General features: G+C 43.3%; 1 protein-coding gene across 3 annotated transcripts in view; it reads right to left on the bottom strand.

The window, feature by feature from the left end:
- Positions 1-24,068, bottom strand: part of MAP2K1 (mitogen-activated protein kinase kinase 1) — an 84,591-nt gene extending 60,523 nt beyond the window's left edge. The window contains exons 1-2 of one of the 3 annotated variants that reach the window (XM_014576602.4): positions 22,886-24,068; positions 21,979-22,085 (exon numbers count right to left, since the gene is read on the bottom strand). In XM_014576602.4, coding sequence (XP_014432088.1) covers positions 21,979-21,980 — 2 coding nt within the window. In that variant the 5' untranslated portion in view covers positions 21,981-22,085; positions 22,886-24,068. Of the gene's footprint in view, positions 1-7,578; positions 8,237-21,978; positions 22,086-22,885 lie in introns of those variants that run through there. The other 2 variants (XM_006129166.5, XM_006129167.5) reach the window with 2 other exon arrangements.
- Between the last annotated feature and the right edge of the window lie 5 nt (positions 24,069-24,073).

The following is a 24,073-nucleotide window of genomic DNA, read 5'->3' as shown; positions in this document are numbered from 1 at the left end:
ATCTAACTTGAGATTTTAATTCAAAGCATCTTTAAATTCAAAGCAGACTGCAAAGAGTTACAAAAAGATTGCATAATACTGGGTGACTGGGCAACAAAATGGCAAATGAAATTCAATGTTGATAAATGTAAACTAACACTAGAAAACATAATCCCACCTATACATACAAAATCATGGGGTCTAAATTAGTCATTATTACTCAAGAAGAGATCTTGGAATCACTGAGGATAGATCCCTGTAAACATCCACTCAATATGAAGCTGAAGTCAAAAAAGCTAACAATCTCAATAAGCATTAGGAAAGAGACAGATAACAAGAAAAAGCATCATTATACCTCTATATACATCCATCGTACGCCCACCTCTTGAATAGTGCATGCAGGTCAGGTCTATGGTTAACTGATAACCCCAGGCTCATCGGTTAACCTTCACAGTTGAACACAGGCTCCCAGAATGCGCAGGAAGCCGGCTTAAAAGCCGGCTCCCAGCATGAGTGAGCACCAGCTCCTGGGGAGCTGTCACCCCACCCCCTGGGGAGCTGTCACCCCACCCCCCGACCCATTGCGCTGCTGCCTCCCCCTGAATGTAACCATGTAACCGCTGAAATTTTCGGTGGTTGCATGTTTACTTGATTACATGCATTTTAACATCTCTAGCCTGGTCTCCCGTCTCAAAACAAGATATATTGGAATTGGAAAAGTACAAAGAAGGACAACAAAAATGATTAGAGGTATAGGACAATTTCTGTATGAAGGGAAATTAAAAAGACTGGGACTTCTTAGCTTAGAAAAGAGACCGTGAAGGGGTGATATAATTGAGGTCTAACATTCTTCTGGTGTGAAGAAAGTGAATAAGGAACTGTTACAAATTCCTTCATATAACACAAGAAACAGAGGTCACCCAATGAAATTAGTCAGTTATAAACAAACAATAGGAAGTATTTCTTCATACACAACACAGCCAACCTGTGCAACTCACTGCCAAAGGATGCTGGGAAGGCCAAGACCATAACAGGATTAACTGAAGAATTAGGTAAGTTCATGTAAGATAAGTCTACCCATGACTATTAGAATGGGCAAGGATGGTATCCCTAGTCTCTGTTTGCTAACAGCTAGAAGTGGGTGACATGACAGGGGTTGGCTCACTTGATGATCACCAGTTCTGTTCATTCCCTCTGAAGCACCTGGGATTGGCGCCACCCAGAACACAGGGAACAGAGCTAGATGGACTACTGGTCTGACCTAGTATGGCTGATCTTATGCAATTACAACTTTTGTATGATACAATACACAGAATGATATCAAAGGATACAATAGTAAGTGAAACTTTCCCTTGTTTTTATATTTCATGAGGACAGGGCCCTCCCCAGTTTTAGACCCTCCATGCAAGTCCAGATTATAGTACAGTGAAAGGGAAGTACCCAATATCTACTTAGGCTGCGCCTTCACTTCCCAGAAGTACGGTGGTCCATCTTCCAGTGTTCGATTTAGTAGGGCTAGTAAAGTCTCGCTAAATCAAACACTGAGTGTGCCCTCATCAATGCCGGAGCTCCTATTCCTCGCAAGGAGTAAGGGAAGTCAACAGGAGCGTTTCTCCCATGAATATCTCACTTGCGTATCTTAAGTTGCGTATCTTAATTTAATCTTCCAGGTAAGTATGGACCAGGCCTTAGTCAAGTTAGAAATAAAACTTTAGCATTGCCCCATGAGTAGGCAGGCACTTTGGTGGTATCTGATGAGCACAGCTAGTAATCTAGGTCCCAAATACTGCCTCTGTAATTAAAAATGCAAGTAGGTCAGCAATGGCACACATGGCTGGATGGCTACTTGGTCTTGCCTCAAGATGCGGGGATAGACTAGAAGACCTTTTGAGACCCCTTCTAGCCCTACATTTCTATGATTAATGGCTTTTTTCCAGAAGGGAACAGAAGTCATTTTGGGGAAAAGACAAATTAACCTACTTGTCTCAAATGCAAGAAACAGTCAGGGATAACTACCAATGTTACAGCAGTCCAATACATGGTTTTGGAAGATGTATTAATACCATATGCCTTCATAACCAGTCTATTTACATGTAGTTTAGACCCCACAAGTTTATCAAGATTCTTCTTTGCAGACTCTTTTGTGCATAGATATTCTTGCAGAGGTAAGTTTACCCAATTTTCTGAGAATATTATGATATTTAGACATGAACTATGGAGTTTACTTGAATTAATCGGTAGAAATTATAACCCAACATTACCTTTTATTTGATGGTTTCCGATAAGCCCCAACAAAATATCTAGTAAACATTACTGTAAGATTATACTGGAGTTTGTAACTATAACAACCTCCTTGGAGCCAGCATGCACTGCACTGGGGTTGCCTGCTGGTGTAACTAACTTTAACTAAATCATCTTTAGCCACTTTTATTCCAAACACAGACTTGCACTAAAATACCTAGACTGGATTTAGGAAAACAGCTTCACTGAATTAGTGCAAGCTTGTTTGTAAATCAGCCCTTAGGACAGTGGTGGGCAACCTGTGGCCCTCGGCAGGGCCAGATTAAGGGGAGGGGGCTAGCCGGGCAGCTGCCAGGGGTGCCTGATGACAGCTGTAAGGGGCGCCGTGCAACCGGAGCCGTGGGCCGTGCAGCAGCCCCTTAGAACTGCCATCAGGCGCTGCACGCCCGATTACAGCTGTAAGGTGCACAGCGCGCCAGGGGTGCGGGCCGCACATGCGCCCAGGGGTGGAGCTGCGCATGTGTCGCGCGCCCACTGCCCAGGGCACAGAAATGGCTCAGCAGGTTCTATGTGTGGCCCACAAGACATATTGTTTACTGTTGCCCACATGCCGGATTCCGCTGGTTTCTGTCTGCATAGTCTTTTTCCTACCGGTGTTCCTAAAGTGATGCACAAGTAACGCAAGGGCATGTGAAGCAAGGTGTGTGCGGATTGAACACAACATTGACTCTGAGAATCAAGAGCTCCCTCTGCATCCAATCAGCACACCTCGCAAATTCTAGGTACGCAAGTTCAGTTAGCAAAACTTCCCTATTCCGGGAGACCATCTTGGTTACAAGAGTCTTAAATCCTGCTGAAATAGATGAAGGAGGGCCACTCCTGCAGCCCACTCACTAGTCTAGATTGCTCATCATTGCCTAGGGTATATATATTTACACTTGCGGGTAGGGTTGTGATTCCCAGCTCAAGGAGCCATTCTTGCACTAGCTCTCATTGAGCTAGTACAAAATGTAGCTAGGGTAGGGTGAGCGACAGGAAGGGTTAGCTGCCCTGAGTGTGCACCCATCACAGACCCTATATATGTACTCAGGGCTACTAGCTCATTCCACCACTCACACAGTGCCAGGTGTTTTATTTTAGTTCGGTACCTCAATGAGGACTAGTGCCATTATGTCTCCTCAAGCTGGCAATCACACCTCACGCTCTAAATGTGCTGCTGCTGCTGCTAGTTGAGCTGGGTCTTCTGCTGTTGTGTTTCAGATGAGTCATTAATACAGTGCAAAATTAAGAGGACAGACGTGCTCAGGAGACATCAGGAGCTAGCAGTGCTAAGACAATATTGTGCTTTCATTTCATATTTTCCTTCAGGGGACTATCATATGGCAGTGTAAAAGAGTTTTTCTTCACTGGGAAAATAGAAGTGTTTTTACATCAAGATAACTATCTCAATAGAAAATCTTTTAGAGGAGAAAAAGCACTGTTGTTTTTAAGCTCAATTTTGCAAACATTGGTCATCCCTATACTCCTTCCCTGGGGCTTACATTGACGAACTACATGAAGGTAAATACAGGTAAAGTGAGTTGGCTCCACTAGAATTTCACAAGATCCACACTTATTTCAACCTAGCAATCACATGGAGTCACTTTCTTCTAGCAATAAATAAGGAACTTTATTAGAATAAAAAAAGTATTTGCTCTAGTACTACTCCCTCTGTTTCCCTGCACAGTTTCTGTTTAGCATGCTCGATCCAGCCTGGCCTAAAGAATGAATACATTTAACCTCACATGGACCTGGAATACTTATAAAGTTTCAAGTGGAAGAAGGGAATGCAGAAGTTTCAGGGGAATTAAAAATGGATATTGTTTCCTTGTTTCTTCTGCCTATGAAGCTAATGGATTATCACAAACACTTTAGTAGGAGAAAGAAAAAATATTTCCACTCTGATTAACTAGTTTGCTTATTTTCTGTTTGTTTGTTGCCCTCTTTCTGTAATCTCTGCTCCTCATTTGCAGCAGCACTAGAATAAAACTAACATTAGTCTGGCCAGCATTGCATTAAGGCCAGGTCTATACTAGACCTGGAAGGCCATCTTAAAGTACACAACCCCAGCTATGTAAATAACATAACCAGAGCTGATACACCTTAAACCGAGCTTGCCACCGTCTTCACAGTGGGAGGCTGATGGAAGCAAATGCTCCCGGGGGCTTCCCTTACTCCTCACAGTTGCAAGGATCACTGGTGACAACTAGGAGCACCCTCAGCATTTGATTTAGTGTGTGTTTACTAAACACACTAAATTGAATGCCAGAAGATCGATCTCCAGGATGGTAAGTATAGATGTGGCCTAAGTTCCACTGTGGGGTAGCTACTCCTTCTGGCAGCAATGGATGCAAAGAGTACAGCAGTGGTGCAGTCCTCCTTCCTGTGAGATTGTCCTTTGGGGAGTATTAAAAAGAAAAGTGAACAGTCTGGCAGAGTACCTGCAATCCTGCTTTCATAGTGTTTGGTAGGCTGAGACGTGCATTCAGGAGCCCCAGATAAATATGAAATAGCTTAAGTGAATGACCAAAATAATCAATCCACATAATGGGGAATGAAGCAGTGTTGTGGGCAACAATCCCAGGACTTCAGGGGCTAAATGTTCTGTGTACACCCATAAGTACACGATACCAACACTGTATTTTTTGCTGCAGATATTTTAAAAGGGCATTAGTGTAAATGAGAATTAGGCCTTGCAATATATATTTTAAAAACTTCCCTATACATCTAGCCACCGGTATGTTTTTCTTATACGCTAATCAATGGGTACCTGAGACAGAACAAGTGAGATAAAAAATACAGGAACAGCCAGGACAATTTTACTGGAATGGCAAGTATGTGTAAGAGGCCAGCAAATGAGTAACTAGGGGCTCATATGACCAGCGACTGAATAGGCCAGGACTACATTAAACCAGTAAATGAACTGTCATAAAAAGGTTAATAATCTTATACATACATAACACCTGTCTGTAGAATTCCAAAAACTTTACATATTATATGCACACAACACAACTGAAATCCAGGCAGCTTTGCAGCACAAAGCATTAACGAATCAGGACACGGCAGTACTTGGAAAAGAATTAGGGGAAAAGGCAAAAAGTAGTATAATCTGGTCTCAAAAGGCACAGAAATGGAGCAAGATTTGGGATGCATTCCCAGCTCTGCCTCATGCATCTTAAGTCATACAGGAAGTGTCACAATAAGAGTTGGCATTTGTTGGGAGGATGAGAGTTTTTGATTGATGTTGAATTCTTGCTATGTAAGGGCAGGTTGTTGATTTGCTGTTTGTATTATTTATGTCATCAAAAGCACCTAGCATACATTTTAACCTCCCGAGGGTTAAATCTGAGATGTAATATATAACAAAGATTCAAGGGGGAGGAAGGCACATACAAATGATTACTGCAGGAAAACTGAAAAATGTTGTAAGATTCAGGCTTTTTGTACAAATAACATTTTCTGTATAACCTCAGGTTCATATATCTTTGTTTTTGGTGTAAATAGCTTGCATTCAAATTTGGAGTCCACTCACTTCTCTTGTTGCAATGTTGTATGGAATTCTGGGACTAAAATGAGTAACCTTGAAAGAAAGAACATTGGGGAGATGCAATGGATACCTGCTTTTTAATTTTAGGTGTCAAAATAAATAAATTTGGCCTGTGTCTCAGCTTCTCTGTAAAATGGGGATAACCGTATCCCACACTCACAGATATTTAATGTTAAATCAGATTATGTTTGTAACAGCCATGAAGATCCCTGTACAGGAAAATTTAGATATGTATCTTATTAATCTTTACAACACAATCCAGGGCAGAACCCAGGTGACACTTAGGCCAAACTTCTCAGAAGAGCTCAGCACCTGCTGTCCAAGACAGATTTTCAGAAGAAATCAGCTCCCATTCAGGCACCAGGGTGGTTGGCTAGATTTGTAATGAAGATCAGCACAATGAGTGCTTCTGAAAATCTGGTTATTAATATCACAGTGGGAGCTACTAGCTCCTACATAAGTTTGAAAATTAGAGTATTAAATAGGTAACAATGGCAACCAAGCTCATTTGAAAACCCGTCACCAATTGCGGGGCATCGGCCCCGCATGATTAACAGAACTGATGGAACCTCCATTTCAGATGTCCTCTGAAAAACCCACACACAAACTTCATTTAATTTCCCTAAGAAAGCAGAAGGGTCACACTGACCTTTCTGGGATAGCAACCTGTATTCCAGGGATTGTAGGTATTTCAACACCTCTGTTTCTCTCTCTCATAACCTCAGGCTAAGAATGAAATGATGCGTGCCAACCTGTTGCCTTTAGCAAACTCAAACTCTTTTGTAATTCTTCATTCTTTTACACTACAGATAATTTAAATACAGACTTCCCAAGCAAGCATGTTTCGTTACCCATAAATTCACAGGTAACCCATAATTTTAAGGACTGCAATCTTTGTTATTGTTGTTAAAAAAAAAAAAGGATCAAATCAGCTTGTCAGTACTTCCCTCTTGATTTTTTTGCAATGTTTTCATTATACCCAAAAAGTGTAGCATCTTGTTTCCACATGAGTATTATTTGTAATCAAATGTGACAGCTGAGGTGACTGAAAGAAAAGATTTTCTAAAATGGACTGCAGTCTGTTATAGAATAAAAAGGAGGAATGACTTTCTGATTTCCAGAGCAAATTACTCTTTTTTACATATATAAAATATTCCTATTGGAAAAAAGTACTTGACATTTGCTAAGTACTTATCATATAGTACATGCACGTGTAAAAGATACCATTAATTTGGAAATAACATTTCCATCTAAAATTTTTGTATCTACCAGAATTAAAAACTGTGACTGAAGTTATAAAATTATTTTTCACCTTGTTTACTTTATGCATCTGACAGAATTTTGTGTCGCCAAATTCACTGTCCTTTCTGAAAAGACACAAATATTAACAAGGGGGCAAAAAAAACCCACCCTGGATTATTTTGATTTTTTTTAATTAAGCCTTGATAATGAAAGGCTGCTCTAACAGAACCTTTTGTAACAGTGGCCTTTAAAAAAAAGATCCTGTTGACAGTACCCTGTAACACCTCCTGTGTTTTTTATTTTTTAGACACAGAGATTGAGGCGCTCGTGTTAAGCACCATCGTCTCGCTTTGCTTTGCTGGAGTCCTGGAGAATGTGCAGAAATGTTTCCCGTTATCCCCAGACTAAGAGATTTAGGAGCACGGTCCCCCAGAGACACAGCAGGGGAGCGAATCTTGGGTTGTATCTGCCCCACCCCTCTCTCCTCCAAGGCAGGAGTAACACCCAAGCCCCAGGGAGGCTGTACTCACTCTGCAGTGCTGGTCCCATTGATGGTGGAGCTATCTGGAGCCGGGTTCAGCTGAATTGGCATCGGCTTCTTTTTAGGCATTTTGCAGTAAGAAGAATGGCTCGTCAGTTCCCGAAAATGCCCAGCTCCGGGGGCTCCCTCCCGCCGGGCAGAGTGCGGGGATCCTCCGGCAGTTCCCGCCGCACTAGGCGATCTTCCCTGCTAGCGCTTCTGGGCTCCTGCGCCGGTCAGCCGGCGGCCGCTCCCTGGCCGGCAGCCGCGTTCCGGGCGCTCAGCGCGGCTCCCGGGGCCGGCAGCCGCTCCCCGCCTGAGCAGTCCGAAGTTCCCCGAGCGGCGCCGGGAGAGCGGACCCTGCCCGAGCTCAAACCGCGTCCCTGCTCGCTACTGTGCATGTGCAAAGCCTCGGCCCGCCCCAGTGCGCAAGTGTGGAGCCGCTGCTCATGGGCACTGGGGAGGGCCGCCTTTTGCAAGCACCCGCCTGCTCCTCTGCCCGGAGTTTCGCTTCGGGTGCGCGGGGGAGGTGTGCGCCCGGGGCGAGCCGGGGACTCGCTCCTTGGGGAGCCGGGGCTGGGTTCTGGAGTCAAACGCGGGCCTGCTCCGGATTCTCATCTTCCCTGCGGCCACGCCACGAGAGCTCGGGGCTTCTCTCCCTCCCTTCTCACCACCTCCCGTCCCCCCCCTTCCTCGTGTACACGCACCGGAGTCACTCCGCGTTCGGTTCACACGCGCGCTCCGGTTGAGAACTGGGCCCCGAAAGGGGATCGTCAGACACAAGCCAGGAGCAAAACGCGCAGCCCCGGCTCGAAAAGAGACGGAGGGGATCGTCAGGTGACACAGAGGGGGGTGAGAGCAGGACAGGATTCCCGTCGGAAGTCACCAGAATGGAGCAAAACAATGGGGAGGTTAAAAAACAACGAATAGTCTAGTAGCACCGTAAAGATTAACAAAACAGGTAGATGGTATCACCAGCTTTCGTGGTTACAACCCACTTCTTCAGATGCTAGGAGTGTAGAACTCATGGGGAGGTTGTGACTATGAGCATTGGAGGACAGTCTAGAGCTGTGCATGGGATGGGGTCTACTCTGTGAAAGAGCAATGGGATGCATATTTCAAAAAGCAGAGCATTTTAGACTTTTCCTCATCATGACCTACTCTGTTTGTAACTAGAAAGGCAACAGGAAACTCACAGCTCTGCTGTTCTTCTCCCCTGCCTTCCAATCATTTCTTGGCCAGTTTGGGAAGGGAGGGGTTAAAATGTTCCAAACCGTTAGAATATGTAAGGGTGAATCTTAGGCTCTGTGTCACTAGAACATCATTAGGTTACTTGCACCACAACTAGAGGACAGTCGTTTAATCATTTGTGCGCTTTACAGGATCATAGGCAGAAATTTCTGTGGGGGGTGCTTTCTTGTAAATGTGGTCTGCAAGGGTGTGAATGCACCCCCCTCTGGTCCCCCAAGTAAGCAGGGAAATCAGCCCCCCTTCTCCCAGCAGACCAGACCAGAGCATGGGCAAGGGAGGCTCAGGCAGCACTCTCCTGGCCAGCCTGAGCATACTTACTTGGGGGACTCAAGGGGGTGCTTTCCTATCCCCTTGCGTACAGGCCTGCTTTGTATTTAAAAGGGGATTACAAAAGGAACTGTCAACATCTAGTAAATTAATCTGCTATGAGTATGTAACCTTTTGTTTATAATTTTTCAGAAGTTCTGTGAAATGGAATTATGAGGTCTGTAGCAATTAAATTAGCAAATGTCTACCATAAATACTTACTCTGCATATCAGCCTACAGTGTTAATGTTACATGAAGAACAACTTAATTTAATCCCCATATAAAATCATTACTCTGCATACTTTATATATTGAAAGTATTGTATTTATAATTAAAACATTAGCCTGAATTTGCGTATTAATGGTTTCTATTTATCCCCATAAATACTTGAAATAAAGATCAAACCGTAATAATACCATTAGAAAATAACTCATTATATATATTAAAGTGAGAATGAAGATCAGGTGCAAAAATTGCTGTTATTAACCCATTGCTTTAACTTTATCAAATAAATACTCAATACGAATTCATATTAAATGAAAGTTACAATCTGTATTTATGTACAAGTGATGCTGAATTGTTTTATATGTATCTCTAAAAAACTCTTCATTTTAAATATCAGGACATATTTCAAATTAATGAACAGTTGCAATGCACAGAAGTTTTAATCATCACGTGTTCTTGAAATTCTAGTGGGGTATAACCATTTATTCAATAATGTTCTGTGGTATGTTGCCAGAAAAACAAGAATAGACTGAGAGAGTGTAAGTTATAGAAAAAAAATCATTCAAAGCCAGATATATAAGGAATCTCACCTCATTGCTTCCTTTAATAGCTTTAAAACTTAAATCAGTAGTTTTCAAAATGTGGGTTGAGACCCCCAAATGGGTTTGCACCACTGGGGTTGTAGCAATACCTAGTATATACAAGATGCTATTTTGCTCCGTACCATGTGATGTCACATAGACCATTCATGCAAGGTCATGAATTCATGATTAAATGTTTTTCTATGCGGACAGAGGTATTCTTTTATTGACATATCTGTGCCTATACTGGCTGTTAGGTCAGCACTTCTACAACACTTGTAGCACTTGTGGGGGCGGGATTCCACATCCTTGACTAACATAACCATGGCAATTTACCTATTAAATGTAGACCAGGACTCTAATTCCGAACTCCTAATTCCTGTTTCCCCTTTGTTCCGAAGCAGGGAGGTAATCTGTACCAGCCCTTTGGCTAGTGAAGACTTCTACTCCTCCCACTGTGGTAGCTCCTCCCAGGGCAGTGACCATCTCTCAGCTCCTCACCACCCACTCTTTGCCCACGTGAGCCAAAAGAGGAGAGGCTGGGCAGGGGCGCTGTAGGAAATGTTCACATGGTACCAACAGCTTAATGTGGCAGAGAGGCAGCTGGACCAAATTTCAGTGAGTCGTGTTGCAACCTGGCAGGTGAGTTCACAGGCAGGTTTGGCCAGGCAAATCCTCAAGAGAACACAGAAGGGCTCACAGTTGAGCCCCTGGATTCAATGCCCAAATCTACTTTAATAAGTTATAAGGTAAGAAGTCAAAGAATGTATGCAGTATATATTTCAATAACAGTTTAATTTTGAAATACTGGCAGTCTTGGGACAATTAAATCTTTCCAGTAGCACATTTTCTCCTAAGACTGATCACTGACTAAACTGTAGGCTTTGAAAATATTTTTTTTTAAATAAACGAGGTAAAGCCTTATGGCTAACACATCTGAAGAAGGGGGCTGTGCCCAGGAAAGCTCATGATACCATGTACATGTTTTGTTAGTCTTTAACGTGCTACCAGACTATTTGTTGTTTTTTAAGTTTTTCCTGTTACAGACTAACTCAGCTACCCCTCTGTGGGATCCAGTTAACACATCTGTAGGGCTTTGTGACAACATTTAAATGGGTGCTATCTGTAAGTATGCTTACGATATCAGTCTCCAAAGCATTCTTTTAGTACAGATAATACATAGCTTGAGTCTTAGCATGAAATCACCATGGCTGCTGAGTGTGTTCCCTTCCCTTACGTAAACACTTTGGTGATATTTATAACACATTTAATGTAAAAGCTAATAGCATTGTTCACATTCCACCACTCCAGATGTCCTCATATTAACAGAAACAAAATGTTACACAAAATAAATATGTAGCTTTTAATTATAGCACAAATGCAATTTTAGGAGATAATTCAAGCAATGATTTGCCAATCTACAAGGTATTAGTTATCAAGAAAATTATTCTGCTTTACAATTGATAGCTACATGTCGTCTTTTCCTGTATTGTATTTGCTTTACTATTGGAATAAAAGACCTCATTAAACATCAACAAAGAAGCAGAAAAACCATTACAAATGTGTAAAGGAATTTTTATTTTTAAATTTGGGATATCTGAAAACTTAAAATTTTGAAAATAATCCGTTTACAAACAGTTCAAGTTGACAGTAAGCAACTATGCATCTTTGCTCTGACAACCCTTTATGGAGATTTTTCTGTATGAGGCAAGCTACTGAATATGCCCCTTTGTGATAGATCACTGTTTGCATGTCATTTGAGCTATACAATGGATGCGTGGGCAGGAGGATGTTCACTCTTAACATTTCTCAGCCTAATGTGCCTTTTAGGCTATCTACACTAGGGAAAAATGTGTACTTTGACACTCTACTTAGCTAACACATGCTAACTAATATTTTAGAAACTTAGCCATGATATCTAGCTGGTGTAAATCAGCACACAACCATTGGAGCCAAGGAGTGCAGCTATGTCAATTTACATCAGTTGAGCATCTGGATCTGCGTGTAGACAAGCTAGTATTAGTGCCAACAAGTGTTATCTGGTCAAGATAAACCTAAGTAGGGAGTGTGGTGTTTCTCTCAACCAGCTACTGTTAAAATTACAACTTGTCTAGGCTACATTAGGATTTGACATGCTACCTACCATGTTAAAAAATTACTTTTTTTCTTAGTAAAGAAAAGGCTTCAGTGAGGTTGTTCCCTCTTTTACACACAGGGATGTAAAGGCACAAAAGGCAAAATAGCTTGCTCTAGCCAGCAACAGAATTCAAGACAAGTGTCCTGAGTTGTAACTGGCCTTTGATCTAGATGCACTAGTCCTCAACACAAATGGGATATGCTTACCATCAATAACCCATGTGACACAATTCTCTCCAGACTGGAAGTGGACTTAATCTGTCCCTGAGAAATTGATGTAGCCATTTCTCACTCTTGGTCTCCACTATGAGGTTAGGTCAAAGTAAGCCACATTAGGTCAATTGTATAATGAATGTCTACATCACCAAGCCCTTTCCACCAACCTTAAGTGGGTTTAAAATCAACTGCTCTACTCCACCTTGATAAGACTAGCACTAAATTCAACCTGCCTGGGTTGAATTTGGGGTAGTAGAGATGCAGCACAGTTCGATTCAATGTTCTTGGTCTCTGGGAGATGTCCCCCAGTGCTCCAATGAGATGGCTCTGGCCAGCCCATTCAACTCTGCTGCACTCTCAGGTACACAGGAAAAGTCATGGAACCTTTGAATTTCATTTCCTCTTTTGTGAGCGTGGGGAGCCCTGCAGCACACCTGAGCATGCATGCCCAGGGTTGCAAATGAGCTCCAGCATGAAGCACGCAGGAGGTCCAATTGCTGTCAGGGGAGGAGAATCTGTGCAGGTAAAACTCTAAACCAGCAGAAGAAATGCTGGTACTTATATGCCAAAATCGCACAGGGCTTGAGGGAGAAAGGCTACACCAAGGAAACCCAGCCGTGCCACGTGAAAATAAAGAAGCTCAGGCAAGCGTAGCAGAAGACAAAAGAGGCTAATAGTTGCTCTGGGTCAGAGCCACAGACATGCCACTTCTATGGGCAGCTGCATGGGATTCTACGGGGGACCCAACCAGTACCCCAAAACTGTCCATAGATACCTCCCATGTGATTCTTCACACAGCCTCGGGCAAAAAGGAGAAGGAAATTTTAGATGAGAATGCACAGCAAGCGCATCTGCGGAGTATCTGCTCTCCCTGATAGCCAGGAACTTTTCACAGAATCATAGAGTCATAGGGCTAGAAGAGACCTGAGGAGGCCATCAGGTCCAGCCCCCTGCCCAAAGCAGGACCATTCCCAACTAAATCAACCAACCAACTTTTCCTAACTCTGGAGCCAATCCCTTCCCATGACCTATTAGTTCCAGACCCTTTATACATTATACATTAGGTCACTTGTATAATGAATGTCTACATCACCAAGCCCTTTCCACCAACCTATAACAGAGTTTAAAGAGAAGCTAGATAATTTCATGAAGGTTAAGTCCATAAAAGCTATTAGCCAGGGGATAGAAATGGTGTCCCTGGCCTCTGTTTGTCAAAGGATGGAGAAGAATGGCAGGAGACAAATCGCTTGATCACTGTCTTTGGTTCACCCTCTCTGGGGCACCTGGTACTGCCCACTGTCGGCAGTCCCACCAGTTTGAGTTTGTTTCCTGGAACCAGAATTGGCATTCCACTGTGTCAACATACCTGACTGCCACCAGCATATGCCAATCGCTCCATTCCAAGCATTCCTGCACATCTGCCTGAGTAACCTCCTCTTCCGTGTGCCGGCGACTTCTGGCTAGGCTCTGGACATACCACAGGATAATGCACGAGATGATTGCAATGCTCACAACAACAGCGTGTAGCTGAATGAGGCCCATGTGTGGCCTGGTATAGCATCTACACGGATAACCCGGGAAAAAAGAAGTGAAATGATTGTTTGCCTTTGCTTTCAAAGAGTGAGGGCAGGAGGAGGTAAGTGCATCATGGGAGGCTAACATGTACCCAAAACTACCATGCTTTTGTCTCAACAGGCATTGGGGGCCTAACCCAGAATTCAAATGGGCAGCAGGAACTATGGGATGGCTACCCACACTGCATCGCTCAGAGTCGATGGTGGCCATGGTGGTGGGGACTCTCTCTGATGTCCAAATGTGCATAGTGAGGACATGCACTTTTGACTTTTTAAAATGTTGACTTGAATAAATTTGACCTAATTTCATACTGTAGGCATACCCTGCAGCTGTTAGCTTTTCTCCTTTTTATGACACCTGTTCTTTTTTATTTAACCAGAAAACAGCTCCTGGCTGCACAGAACGCCTGTTTCAGGATGTGTTTTTCTTCTGAGCCATCATTTGATTTTCCACATTGTTTTTCTTACCCTCCAAAGAAGCATTTCTCAGATGTGGTCACCAGAAGCTTTTCTCGTGGCCCCAGTCTCCTGGGTGGTGATTGGGGTTGAGAGATAAAGTAGTGGTCCTCCCCCAGAGCCCTGCTCTGAAGACACGCTTGCTGGATGAACAGACTTTCCAAAGGGGGTGAGATTGGACTTCAGCCCTGGGGTGACAGGCAGCAGTCTCCAGCCCTGGGGTTTTGGGCTCCAACTGCACAGTGGTGGGCTCAGTCTCTGGCTGCACAGCTTTTGGCTCGGCCTTGGGCCTTAGACTAAAGTGTGGGGCTTTGGGCTCTGTTCCTTAGGTGTGGGGCATTGGTTGCAGTTCCACAACCTTTCCCCAGCCCATCACTCTGGGTATGTCTACACTACCACCTTAGCTCGAACTAGGGTGGTAGTGTAGACATACCCTCTTTGCCCCTGCTGTCTACATATCCACCTCCCACAGCATAATTTATCTCTGGGCTTGCCAGCACTACATAAATCTGCTGTGAAAAGTGGTATTTGTATGTTTGTTAATATCACTTTTCACAGCAGATTTACTAGCTAGCTGGGAGGCTGCTATCAATGTACAAGTGTCAGGTATCATAGCTTATGTTCTTATGTGTTTGTGCATATTTGGTTGTCTTTTTTACTGAACTTAATTATTTTAGGAAAAGTTTTCAGAGCAGCTACCAGCAAGAGTTGGTGGCTGCACTTGGAGGCTACCCAAAAGTTTGTTGTGAGAACTTCTGTTCCAGAGTGTATCTCTACAGCTGCCATTTATTCCACTTTAAATTTGCTTCTGACAATATATTATTTTAACACAGTCTTATTTGGTCTAAAATCTTTGCATTCATCTTCAATATGCAATGACTATCAAAAACTATTATTTGTTCACCAAAGGCCAAATATTACTCTAAATCTGGCCAGATCTCTGTGCACATCCAATTACATGTACAATTAACCACCGATGTCAATTATGATAATTTCAGAACACTTCAATGTAACTGGTTAATTGCATACACAAATATCGCAATTGCAAATGCAACCGTAGTGACTACCTGCACTAATTATGGTCCCACAAATTTGACAATGGGATTTTAAAAGTCTGCTTTTTTCTCCACAAGAGTTCTTTTCTATTGTATTCTCTAGAATTGTATGGTGTACTAAGGTGATTTTAAAATAATTAACTGTGTAAATAAATATTTTTCCTGACAGCTGCAGAATTTCTCTTAGTATTTTAATTACTGTCTCCCTTCAATCTTGTTTGCTTTTGTATAACAAAATAATTCATTGCATCTCTCCTAGCTACTTACCTTTTTTAAACTACAAAAGATAAAATGATTTTATAATTTTCAGTTAGATTTTCAAATATACAGCTTCTTCTCACTCTCAAATAACTGATAACATCTGAGTAAGAGACTGCTCCCTCCTGTGGTGAAATACTTATATTGCAAATACAAATTTGAAATATTGTAAAACAATAAGAAAGTGTTTTATTAACCTTGTATCAGGAGTGCTGCACATGGCACATGGGCATGCCCTCACTCTGGGGGCAGCACTGCCCCCCCTTCCTCCAGCGGGCAGGGATACAAGTCCTCTCCCCATGAGACACCTCCACTGCCAGACCCGGCGTGTGCGTGGCATGGAGAGAAGCCCAGCCAGCCCGTGGCTCCCCTCCCACCTGCAGGATCCCGGTCTGGCCATCACCTTTCCATGCCTGTTTGTCCCCAGGACATGGGGGTAGTGAGGCTCACCCCTGGACATCTGGGCCCCTGTAGGAAAGAGCCCACTCTCTAGGCCACAGATGGCCTTGCTCCAAGCACATCGCCTTTGACTGACCCGAGACCTTTCAGTCTCGGCTCATAGAAGAGGACAAGGCTTTAGACACAGCATCTCCAGGGATGACTGACCTTCTCTCTGTTCTCCACAGCTGGACCAGCAGTGAGAGGCGGGTGGTTGACACCACCTGTGGCAGCCTCTCAACCCCAAGTGACCTGCTGGCACAGAAGAACCCAGCAGGAATTCCAGCAGGAGTACATCTCCACACTACGAGTCCTGCAGCATACCCTGGACTAGAGACGGAGGAGGACATCCAGCTGCAGCGAGAGACCTGGTGGGAGATGCTGGAGCAGGGCCACACCATCTGCGCAGTTGTACAAGCACTCATCACCAGCATGGTGCCTACTCCTGCTCCTGCCCCTCCTGCTTCTCCTCCTAACCCCACCCATGGCTACCAAGGTCCCCACACCTGAGGCGGTGGGACCACCAGAGCCAGGTGCCACTCCAAGCCTCAGCCCTCCCTAGAGTAATCCTTTCCAGTATTTCACCACCCTCTTGGGATAATAGCCCAAGAGTGCTAATAATAGCCCAACCTGCATGACGAGGGCCCCAACAGTTGATCTCTCCATGCCAAACTGGTTCCGATGGATCAGTAGCTGTCTGGCATGGCAAGCTTCCAGAGGGTGAAGGCAACCCACTTCTCGAGGGGGTGGCAGGTTGCATGTGGGTGTCCTGTCGCCTGAGGGCAGGGGAAAGCTACTCACACAGCTCCAGAAAGGTGTCCTGCATGCAGAAATTCTGGAGCCACTGCTGGTTGTCCCACTGCTCCATAACGAGCCAGTCCCACCAGCTGGAACTGGTGTCCAGACTCCAGAAGCAGTGGTGCATTGTGGGGTGCAGTTGCATGAGCTGCACCCACAGAGAGATTTCACCACCCTCTGCAATCAGCTGGGGGTTGCGTCCCTGCAGGGCCAGGAAGGCAGCCTGCAGAAATTGCTGCAGGAGCTGCAGCATGACAGATAAGAGCCATCACATGCTCAGAGGCTGCTCCAGCTCCATGGCTAGAGGGCTGAGGTGTCCACAAGGACAACCACAGCAGGCAAAAGGAATGGGTTTGATGTCCCTCAGTGAGGTAGGCAAAACAGAGATGCCTGAGACATGGCTATACAGAGGCGTCCGTTTAAGTATGAGCCTCAGATAGCCTCAGGCAGCAGCTACAGGAATGAGTGATGTCCTGATGCCCTGCCTGAAGTGCTACTGAGTGGCCTTAAACGCGATTCAGCATCCAATGAGTGTGGACATTCTATTTCCATGGGCATTTGTTGTGTAGACGTGCTATTTCAAAATAAGCTATTTTGGAGTATTTCTTCCAAAATAGCTTATTCTGAAATAAGCGTGCAGTGTGGACATACAGGACTCCTTGCTGGTTTTGCAGATACAGACTAACACGGCTATTCCTCTGAGGTGTAAATCATTAAACATGGAACACTTTAATAAAAAACTGGTAATTTATCAGTAGAAATCAGTAAAAACTGAATATAATTAATATTATTTATACAATGCTGAAAATAGCTGCCAAAACCAAGGAGCTGTGTGTGTTACGGACCAGTCTTGCTAACCTCAGTACAAGTATATCAGGAGCTACAAGAAATGGTTATGTTTTCTAGTGTAGACAACAAGGCTTTGAAAAAAAATCAAGGTACTGTCATAATACTTAAAAGTAAATGGTTGGAGAAACTATTTTCCCAGCTTTGGCGAAATCAAAAATATACTCCTTAATTAGGAGAGCCAAAAATATATTAAAAAATAAAGAAAATTACAGAGATTTAACACAGTAACATTTTTGAATCAACAGTGTATTCACATTTTACCCACCACATATAAATTATTTATGTAATTCCTTTTGTGGAAATTTTTTGTTATGTGTAAATAGTGATTTTATTATTATTATTAATTTGTAGTGCAAAGAGCAGTATTGCCATGGCTTATAAATTTTTTATTTTCAGTAATTATGCTTCCTTTCACATGTCATTATTGAAACACCATTAAATATGAATTAGTTATGATACACACAAATCTTTATATAGAGCAAATTATGTATTTTCATTGGAAAACCCAGCAGCACTTGTTATGTTACTACTAATATTTCTTCAACTATATTTCTTTTCAAACTAATGAACTTCAGTAAATTAAAGAGATTTGACAAGATATTTAAAAAGCAGAGAAATAAATGCAAACATAAGAATGCTGACAAATGAGACTTTTAACGGTTTCAAACAGCTATTAAACAAATAGTCTGCTTAGTATTTTGCATACATTCTTGCCTATATATTAAGTTCCTGCACTTGCAGATGAGACAGCTTTACTGTATCAGATGTACAATTAGTTTTTAAATGAAAGATAGAGATGTTATTTTGCCTAATTGAAAAGTGTCAATAGCTGTTTTATTTGTCCTATTAAAAACAATAAAATAAATTATCAGATACATTTACTATGCTTTGCTTTATCTCCTATCTGCAAAGAACTATTACAGACTGGAAAATGATGTTTTTTACTTGCAATTTACATTTCTGAGACCTACTGAAAAGTTACTTTTTATTTGTGATTCTGGCAACACAGGAGCCCATGGTAAACTACATGATAAAATCTCAATCCTGTTTTTGTAGCTCAATTATATTTTATGATATTTGATGCAGTAACTTGATGTATTCTTAAAGCCCCAATTCCTGCAATCCTATCATTAGAAGAATTGGTTTTCTTGGGAAGAGTGGTTTCCCAGCCCTCAATTTATTGAAAAAGCATGAAAACATTACCTGAGACTGACCAAACGGCTCAAAACCCAAGAGCGGGGTTTTTCAAACTTTTACATCTGTGGAGCTCCATGAAATCCTGAAAATTTGGTTGGAGCCCTTAAAAATTTGTGATTTTTTTTAAAGTAATAGGTACCCAAATAAATAGACAACGTTTTGAAATTCTATTTTTATTTCTTGTATTTCTTATAAATTCTTTTTTCCCCCAGAAAACTATCAGAAAATTAGTAACGAAATTACAGGGTCATACAACTGTCATTAATATTGTCTCTCAGAGCCCCTGAACCCATCACATGGAACCCCAGGGCTCCACAGAGCACACTTTGGGAAGTCCTGGCCAATAGAATAGAAATATAAATGGCTTGTGGTAACATTCAGGATGTGCCAATCTCCGCCCCTCCATTTCCCCATCAACATTTTATTTACTAAATGGAGTGCCCCTTCCTTGTACCTCTGGGTGGTCTGTCCTGCACTCTCACCCTTGTAGGCACCACTGCACCCGTCACCTATGAATAGAAAGAACCCACAACGAATTGACCTATCACTTTTGATAGCTTAGGTTTGGCCATACTGCCTGACAAGTAAATAGAGCCAGCCTTACCTACTGCTTTATGAGCGTCCCCCTATGTAGCATCAACCATCACACAGGTAATCCTCAGGTGAGAGAATAAGCTCATTTATTTTAGGATGGAGATCCTCAAAGAACAAAGCCCACCACCTGGCTACACTAGGGGTACGTCTAGACTGCAAGCTTCTTTCAAAAGTGAGCATCCATACCTCAAAACCAGATCGAAAAGGCGATCTGCTTTTTCGAAAGAGAGCATCCAGACTGCATGGATGCTCTCTTGAAAGAAAGCCCTGATTGCTATTCACAGAATGGCCACCAGGGGACCTGCACTTTTTTCGATTTTCTCTTATTTTAAAAAATGTTCCTGTTCTGCATCAACACATGCCTTTTTTCGAAAGAGCTCTTTCGAAAAACATATTCTTCCTCGTAATTTGAGGTTTACCAATGTTGAAAAAACCTCTGCGTTCTTTCAATTTAATTTTGAAAGAACGTGAGAGTACTGTGGACACAGGTGAAGTTTTTTTTCAAAAAAGGGCAGTTTTTTCAAAACAACCGTGTAGTCTAGACATACCCTACGGCAGCAGTAGCCTTCAACTGAGGGAACACCTCCTAGCAATAATTAATTTCACTCAGCCTATAAGAGGCGGTAGCCTATAAAGTTAAGTTGCTTGCATGTCATATCAGATAACTTTTGGGTTGATTTATACTAATTTATAATTGTATTCATTATTATGTTTGTATTTATAGTAAATATTATGTTTTAAGTATTCATGGTATTAAGCTGTAATGCAAGAGACCTAAAAGCCTGTGTCCCGTATGAACAACTAAAGTACAGTACAGAGAGTTTGTGTAAGCAACCTCTATCCCAGACAAAATGCTTGCTCAAATGTCCCTCAGCTTGGGGGAACCAAATAGAGGAACTATACCCATTTTGAGCTGGTTCACCTGATACCAGAATCAGTCAGTAACTGCAAAAGAAACAGCAAAGAAATTGCTAGAAGGGTCAGAGGCAATGGTTTCAGGAATGAGATAATCCTCCCTAATATGGGATATGTCTACACTAGCTCGTTAATTCGAGCTATGTAGGCAAATCAGGGAACCGGAGTGGCAAATGAAGCCCGGGATTTAAATATCCTGAGCTTTAGTTGCATGTTCCTGTCTGGCCGCCATTTTTAAATCCCCCTTCCACGAGGAGTAACAGTTAATCCAAACTAAGGACTTAGTTCGGATTAACTTTGAACTGCCGCGTGTAGCCGCAGGCAGTTTGTTCGGACTAAGGGGGATTTAAAAATGGCGGACGGATGGGAACATGCAAATAAAGCCCGGGATATTTAAACCCCGGGCTTCATTTGCAACTCCGGTTCCCTGATTTGCCTACCTAGCTCGAATTAACGAGCTAGTGTAGACATACCCATGTAGTGTTAAGTATCATAATCAACTAACCTATAGAATAAGTGTACCCATAATTTCTTAGGATGAGGAAATAAAATCTGGTCATGGTAGGTTGGGTCTGAATCAAGAAATGCCAAGACCCTATAAATATTCATGTTGCTTAGTCTAGGAGGTACTAATGTTCTCTAGGTTCTAGTTTGGCACTTTTTCTCTGCTGCTCATGCACTTCGATCAACTATTAGCTTAGCTTCGTAATATAGTTTAGCTGCTCTACACTCTACCTGCCTGGACCTTCAACTTCATTGGTGATCCAGGAGCAAGGCTGTTTCTATGCCTCCTAACACCAGGTCTTCAAAAAGGAGTGTATCTCTAATTGTGTAGTGTTATCAGAGGGAGTCCTTTATGTTTATTATGTTTTAGCAACTATGTGCCTTTTGACGTTTCACTTGTTTTAATACAGGTTTTAATGAACTGGTATTGTCCTCTATTTAAGTGCCCATGCCATATTCTCCAAAACTCCCCTTCTGGAATAAAACTTTCTGGGCTCTCTCTGCAGCTTGGGTTGGGACAAGAACCTAAACATCTGGTCAGATGTGGCCAGGGGGAGCCATAACCTCCTAGACCAGACACTCAGGTCTATATACTCTCTCAGTACAAGACAACACTAAGGTGAGGCTGCAACATCATTCCTCTGCAGCTGTTGTTGGGGCTGTGGCCGTGTGGCAGGAGGCTGCTGCTGCCAGGGATTAGGACCGCGGGTTGGTGGGCAGTTGCTGCCGATGGGGATTAGGGCCATGTGGCTGGCGGGCTACTGCTGCCAATGGGGACTGGAGCCATGTGGCTGGCGGGCTGATGCTGCCAATGGGGATTTTTATTTTTTTTGCCTGGCTCAGGATGGTTTATTGGCCTGACCTCTAGCCAGAAAGACCCAAGCAGCAGAGGGATATCCATATCCTCACACAGCAATTCAAATAAATGTGAATTTAGTGGATGCGTTTTGATATAATGAATTATACGGATAATGTCATGCAAAACATCGAGAAGATCAGGACAAAGTTTTTGGCTTGCCAACATTTCAAGATGAATGACACAGTGGGTAGACTCACATTCAGGTGCCACTTCTTTTACCCTGGTCATGAAACCGGAAAGCCTTCCAGTCATTCGGCAGCGTCATCAGTGCAAACTCCAACACAATAGGTCCAATAGAGCCTGCCTGAAATGTAATAATCCAAAACTCTGAAGATTTCTGCCCCTGTTCTGTTGTGTTGGTAGGCAGGGGAAGTACACACAGTAAATGTTCATGCACGTCATCTTCAAAAATATAACATACATATACTAAAACTCCAGTCATCTGAAGAAGTGGGCTGTGCCCATGAAAGCTCATACCATCTACAGTAAACTTCCGATAATCCGGCACCTTTAGGACCCAAGGGGTGCCGGATTATCAAATATGCCGGACTATCAGAAGGGGGGGCTATGAGGGGTCTGGAGTGGGGTGGAAGGGGACCTCAGACCCCTCATAGCCCCCCCTTACGATAGTCCGGCTCTGCCCCAGGCATCCCTGATTCAGCCGCTGCTGGTCAGTTTCAGCAGCAGCTGAATCGGGGATGCCTGCAATAGAGCAGCTGGGGTGCTGCCAGGTTGGTCCCGCAGCGTCAAGGGGCGGCGCTATGGCACCAACCCAGCAGCACTCCAGCTGCTCTTGGGGACGCCTGGGACAGAGCAGCTGGGGTACTGCCCAGTTGGTCCCGAGGGGCAGCGCTACCAGACCAACCCGGCAGCACCCCAGCTGCTCTGCTCCCGGCTTCCCCGATTCAGCTGCTGGTCAGTTTCAGCAGCAGCTGAATGGGGGAAGCCTGTCCGGCTGCCCCAGCACTTCGGGGTTCCTGATGGTGCCGGACCATCAGGAGTCCCGGAGCATTGGATGCCGGACTAATGGAGTTTTACTGTACATGTTTTGTTAGTCTATAAAGTGCTAACAGACCATTTGTTGTTATATACTAACAGCATTACCTTGTTTTCAATATTGGTTGGTTCATCCACCTGAATCGAAAAACTACGGAGATTCATTTATCCTCTCCAGCAATTGCTCCTCAATGTCCTCATCTATTTCGTTGATCCTCCTGGCAACAGTGTTGTCAGAACGAGGAACTTGTCCTACTTTGCAAGCTGCTTCCCCCCCCCCCAACAGTTCTTTGCCAATTGTAAAAGGCTTTTTAGCTTTGGCAATCCAATGTGCTACTAGAAACTAGAGTTGCCAGGTGTCCGGTTTTGAACCGGACAGTCCAGTATTTGAGCTTTCTGTTCAGGAAACAAATTGAGAAAATAGAGAAAATATAAATGTCCGGTATTTTCTAAATAAGATGTAATGTAGATTGTGATGTAATCTCAAGTATGTCCCGTATTTTTGTTGAAACCATCTGGCAACCCTACTAGAAACAATGCCTTCAAAGCAGCTACGTTGGAAAGCGCTTATGTGGTATCGCAAAATAATTGTTTTTGTCCTTCAAATTTGTTTTTCAGATACAAAAAATCAACTGTTTTTTCTATCAGAGCGGGATGTTTAGACTCTAAATGCTGAATTCGCTTTGAAGGTTTCATTGCTTCGTTGGAAAGCGTTTCCGCACATAGAACACATTGCGCTTTTGGAGCCTGTGAATCATCCCATGCAATAAAACCATACTTTAAATATGAGGCATCATACTGATGATTGAATTTTGCTCTTTTTCGTTTTTTCACGTTTTCTTGGCATGGTATAACCTCATTGTAAGAAGAGCCCACAACGTTCCTTGCTATCCTCCGGAACGACATTGTCTTTTTTCGCAGACATGCATCTGACGAAGTGGGTCTTTGCCCACGAAAGCTTATGCTCCTACACTTCAGTTAGTCTATAAGGTGCCACAGGACTCCTCGTCGCTTTTTTCGCAGACGCACCCTTTCCAACAAATCAATGGATGGAAGGTTGCTTGACCAGCTTTTAGACGTTGTAGTGGACAGACATGACTAGACTCTGTTCCCACTGTCCAATGCAAAGAGCGAAGAGCGCAGTTATTGGCTAAGCCAGGACGTTCCCTGACAGTGTGGCGCAGCCAACGGTCCGAAGACGGCGGTTTCCCCTCTCGCGCCGAGCGAGCGGCCGTTGGAATGTTTGGCGCCAAAAAAGAGCCTGCGGGAAGCCAGAACGCATGCGCGCGCCATAGA

This window comes from Pelodiscus sinensis, chromosome 14 (assembly GCF_052426305.1).
Source record: "Pelodiscus sinensis isolate ZL-2025 chromosome 14, ASM5242630v1, whole genome shotgun sequence".
Taxonomy (NCBI): Eukaryota; Metazoa; Chordata; order Testudines; family Trionychidae; genus Pelodiscus; species Pelodiscus sinensis.
The sequence above is the reverse complement of the archived record's forward strand: the minus strand, read 5'-3'. Positions and strand labels throughout refer to the sequence as shown.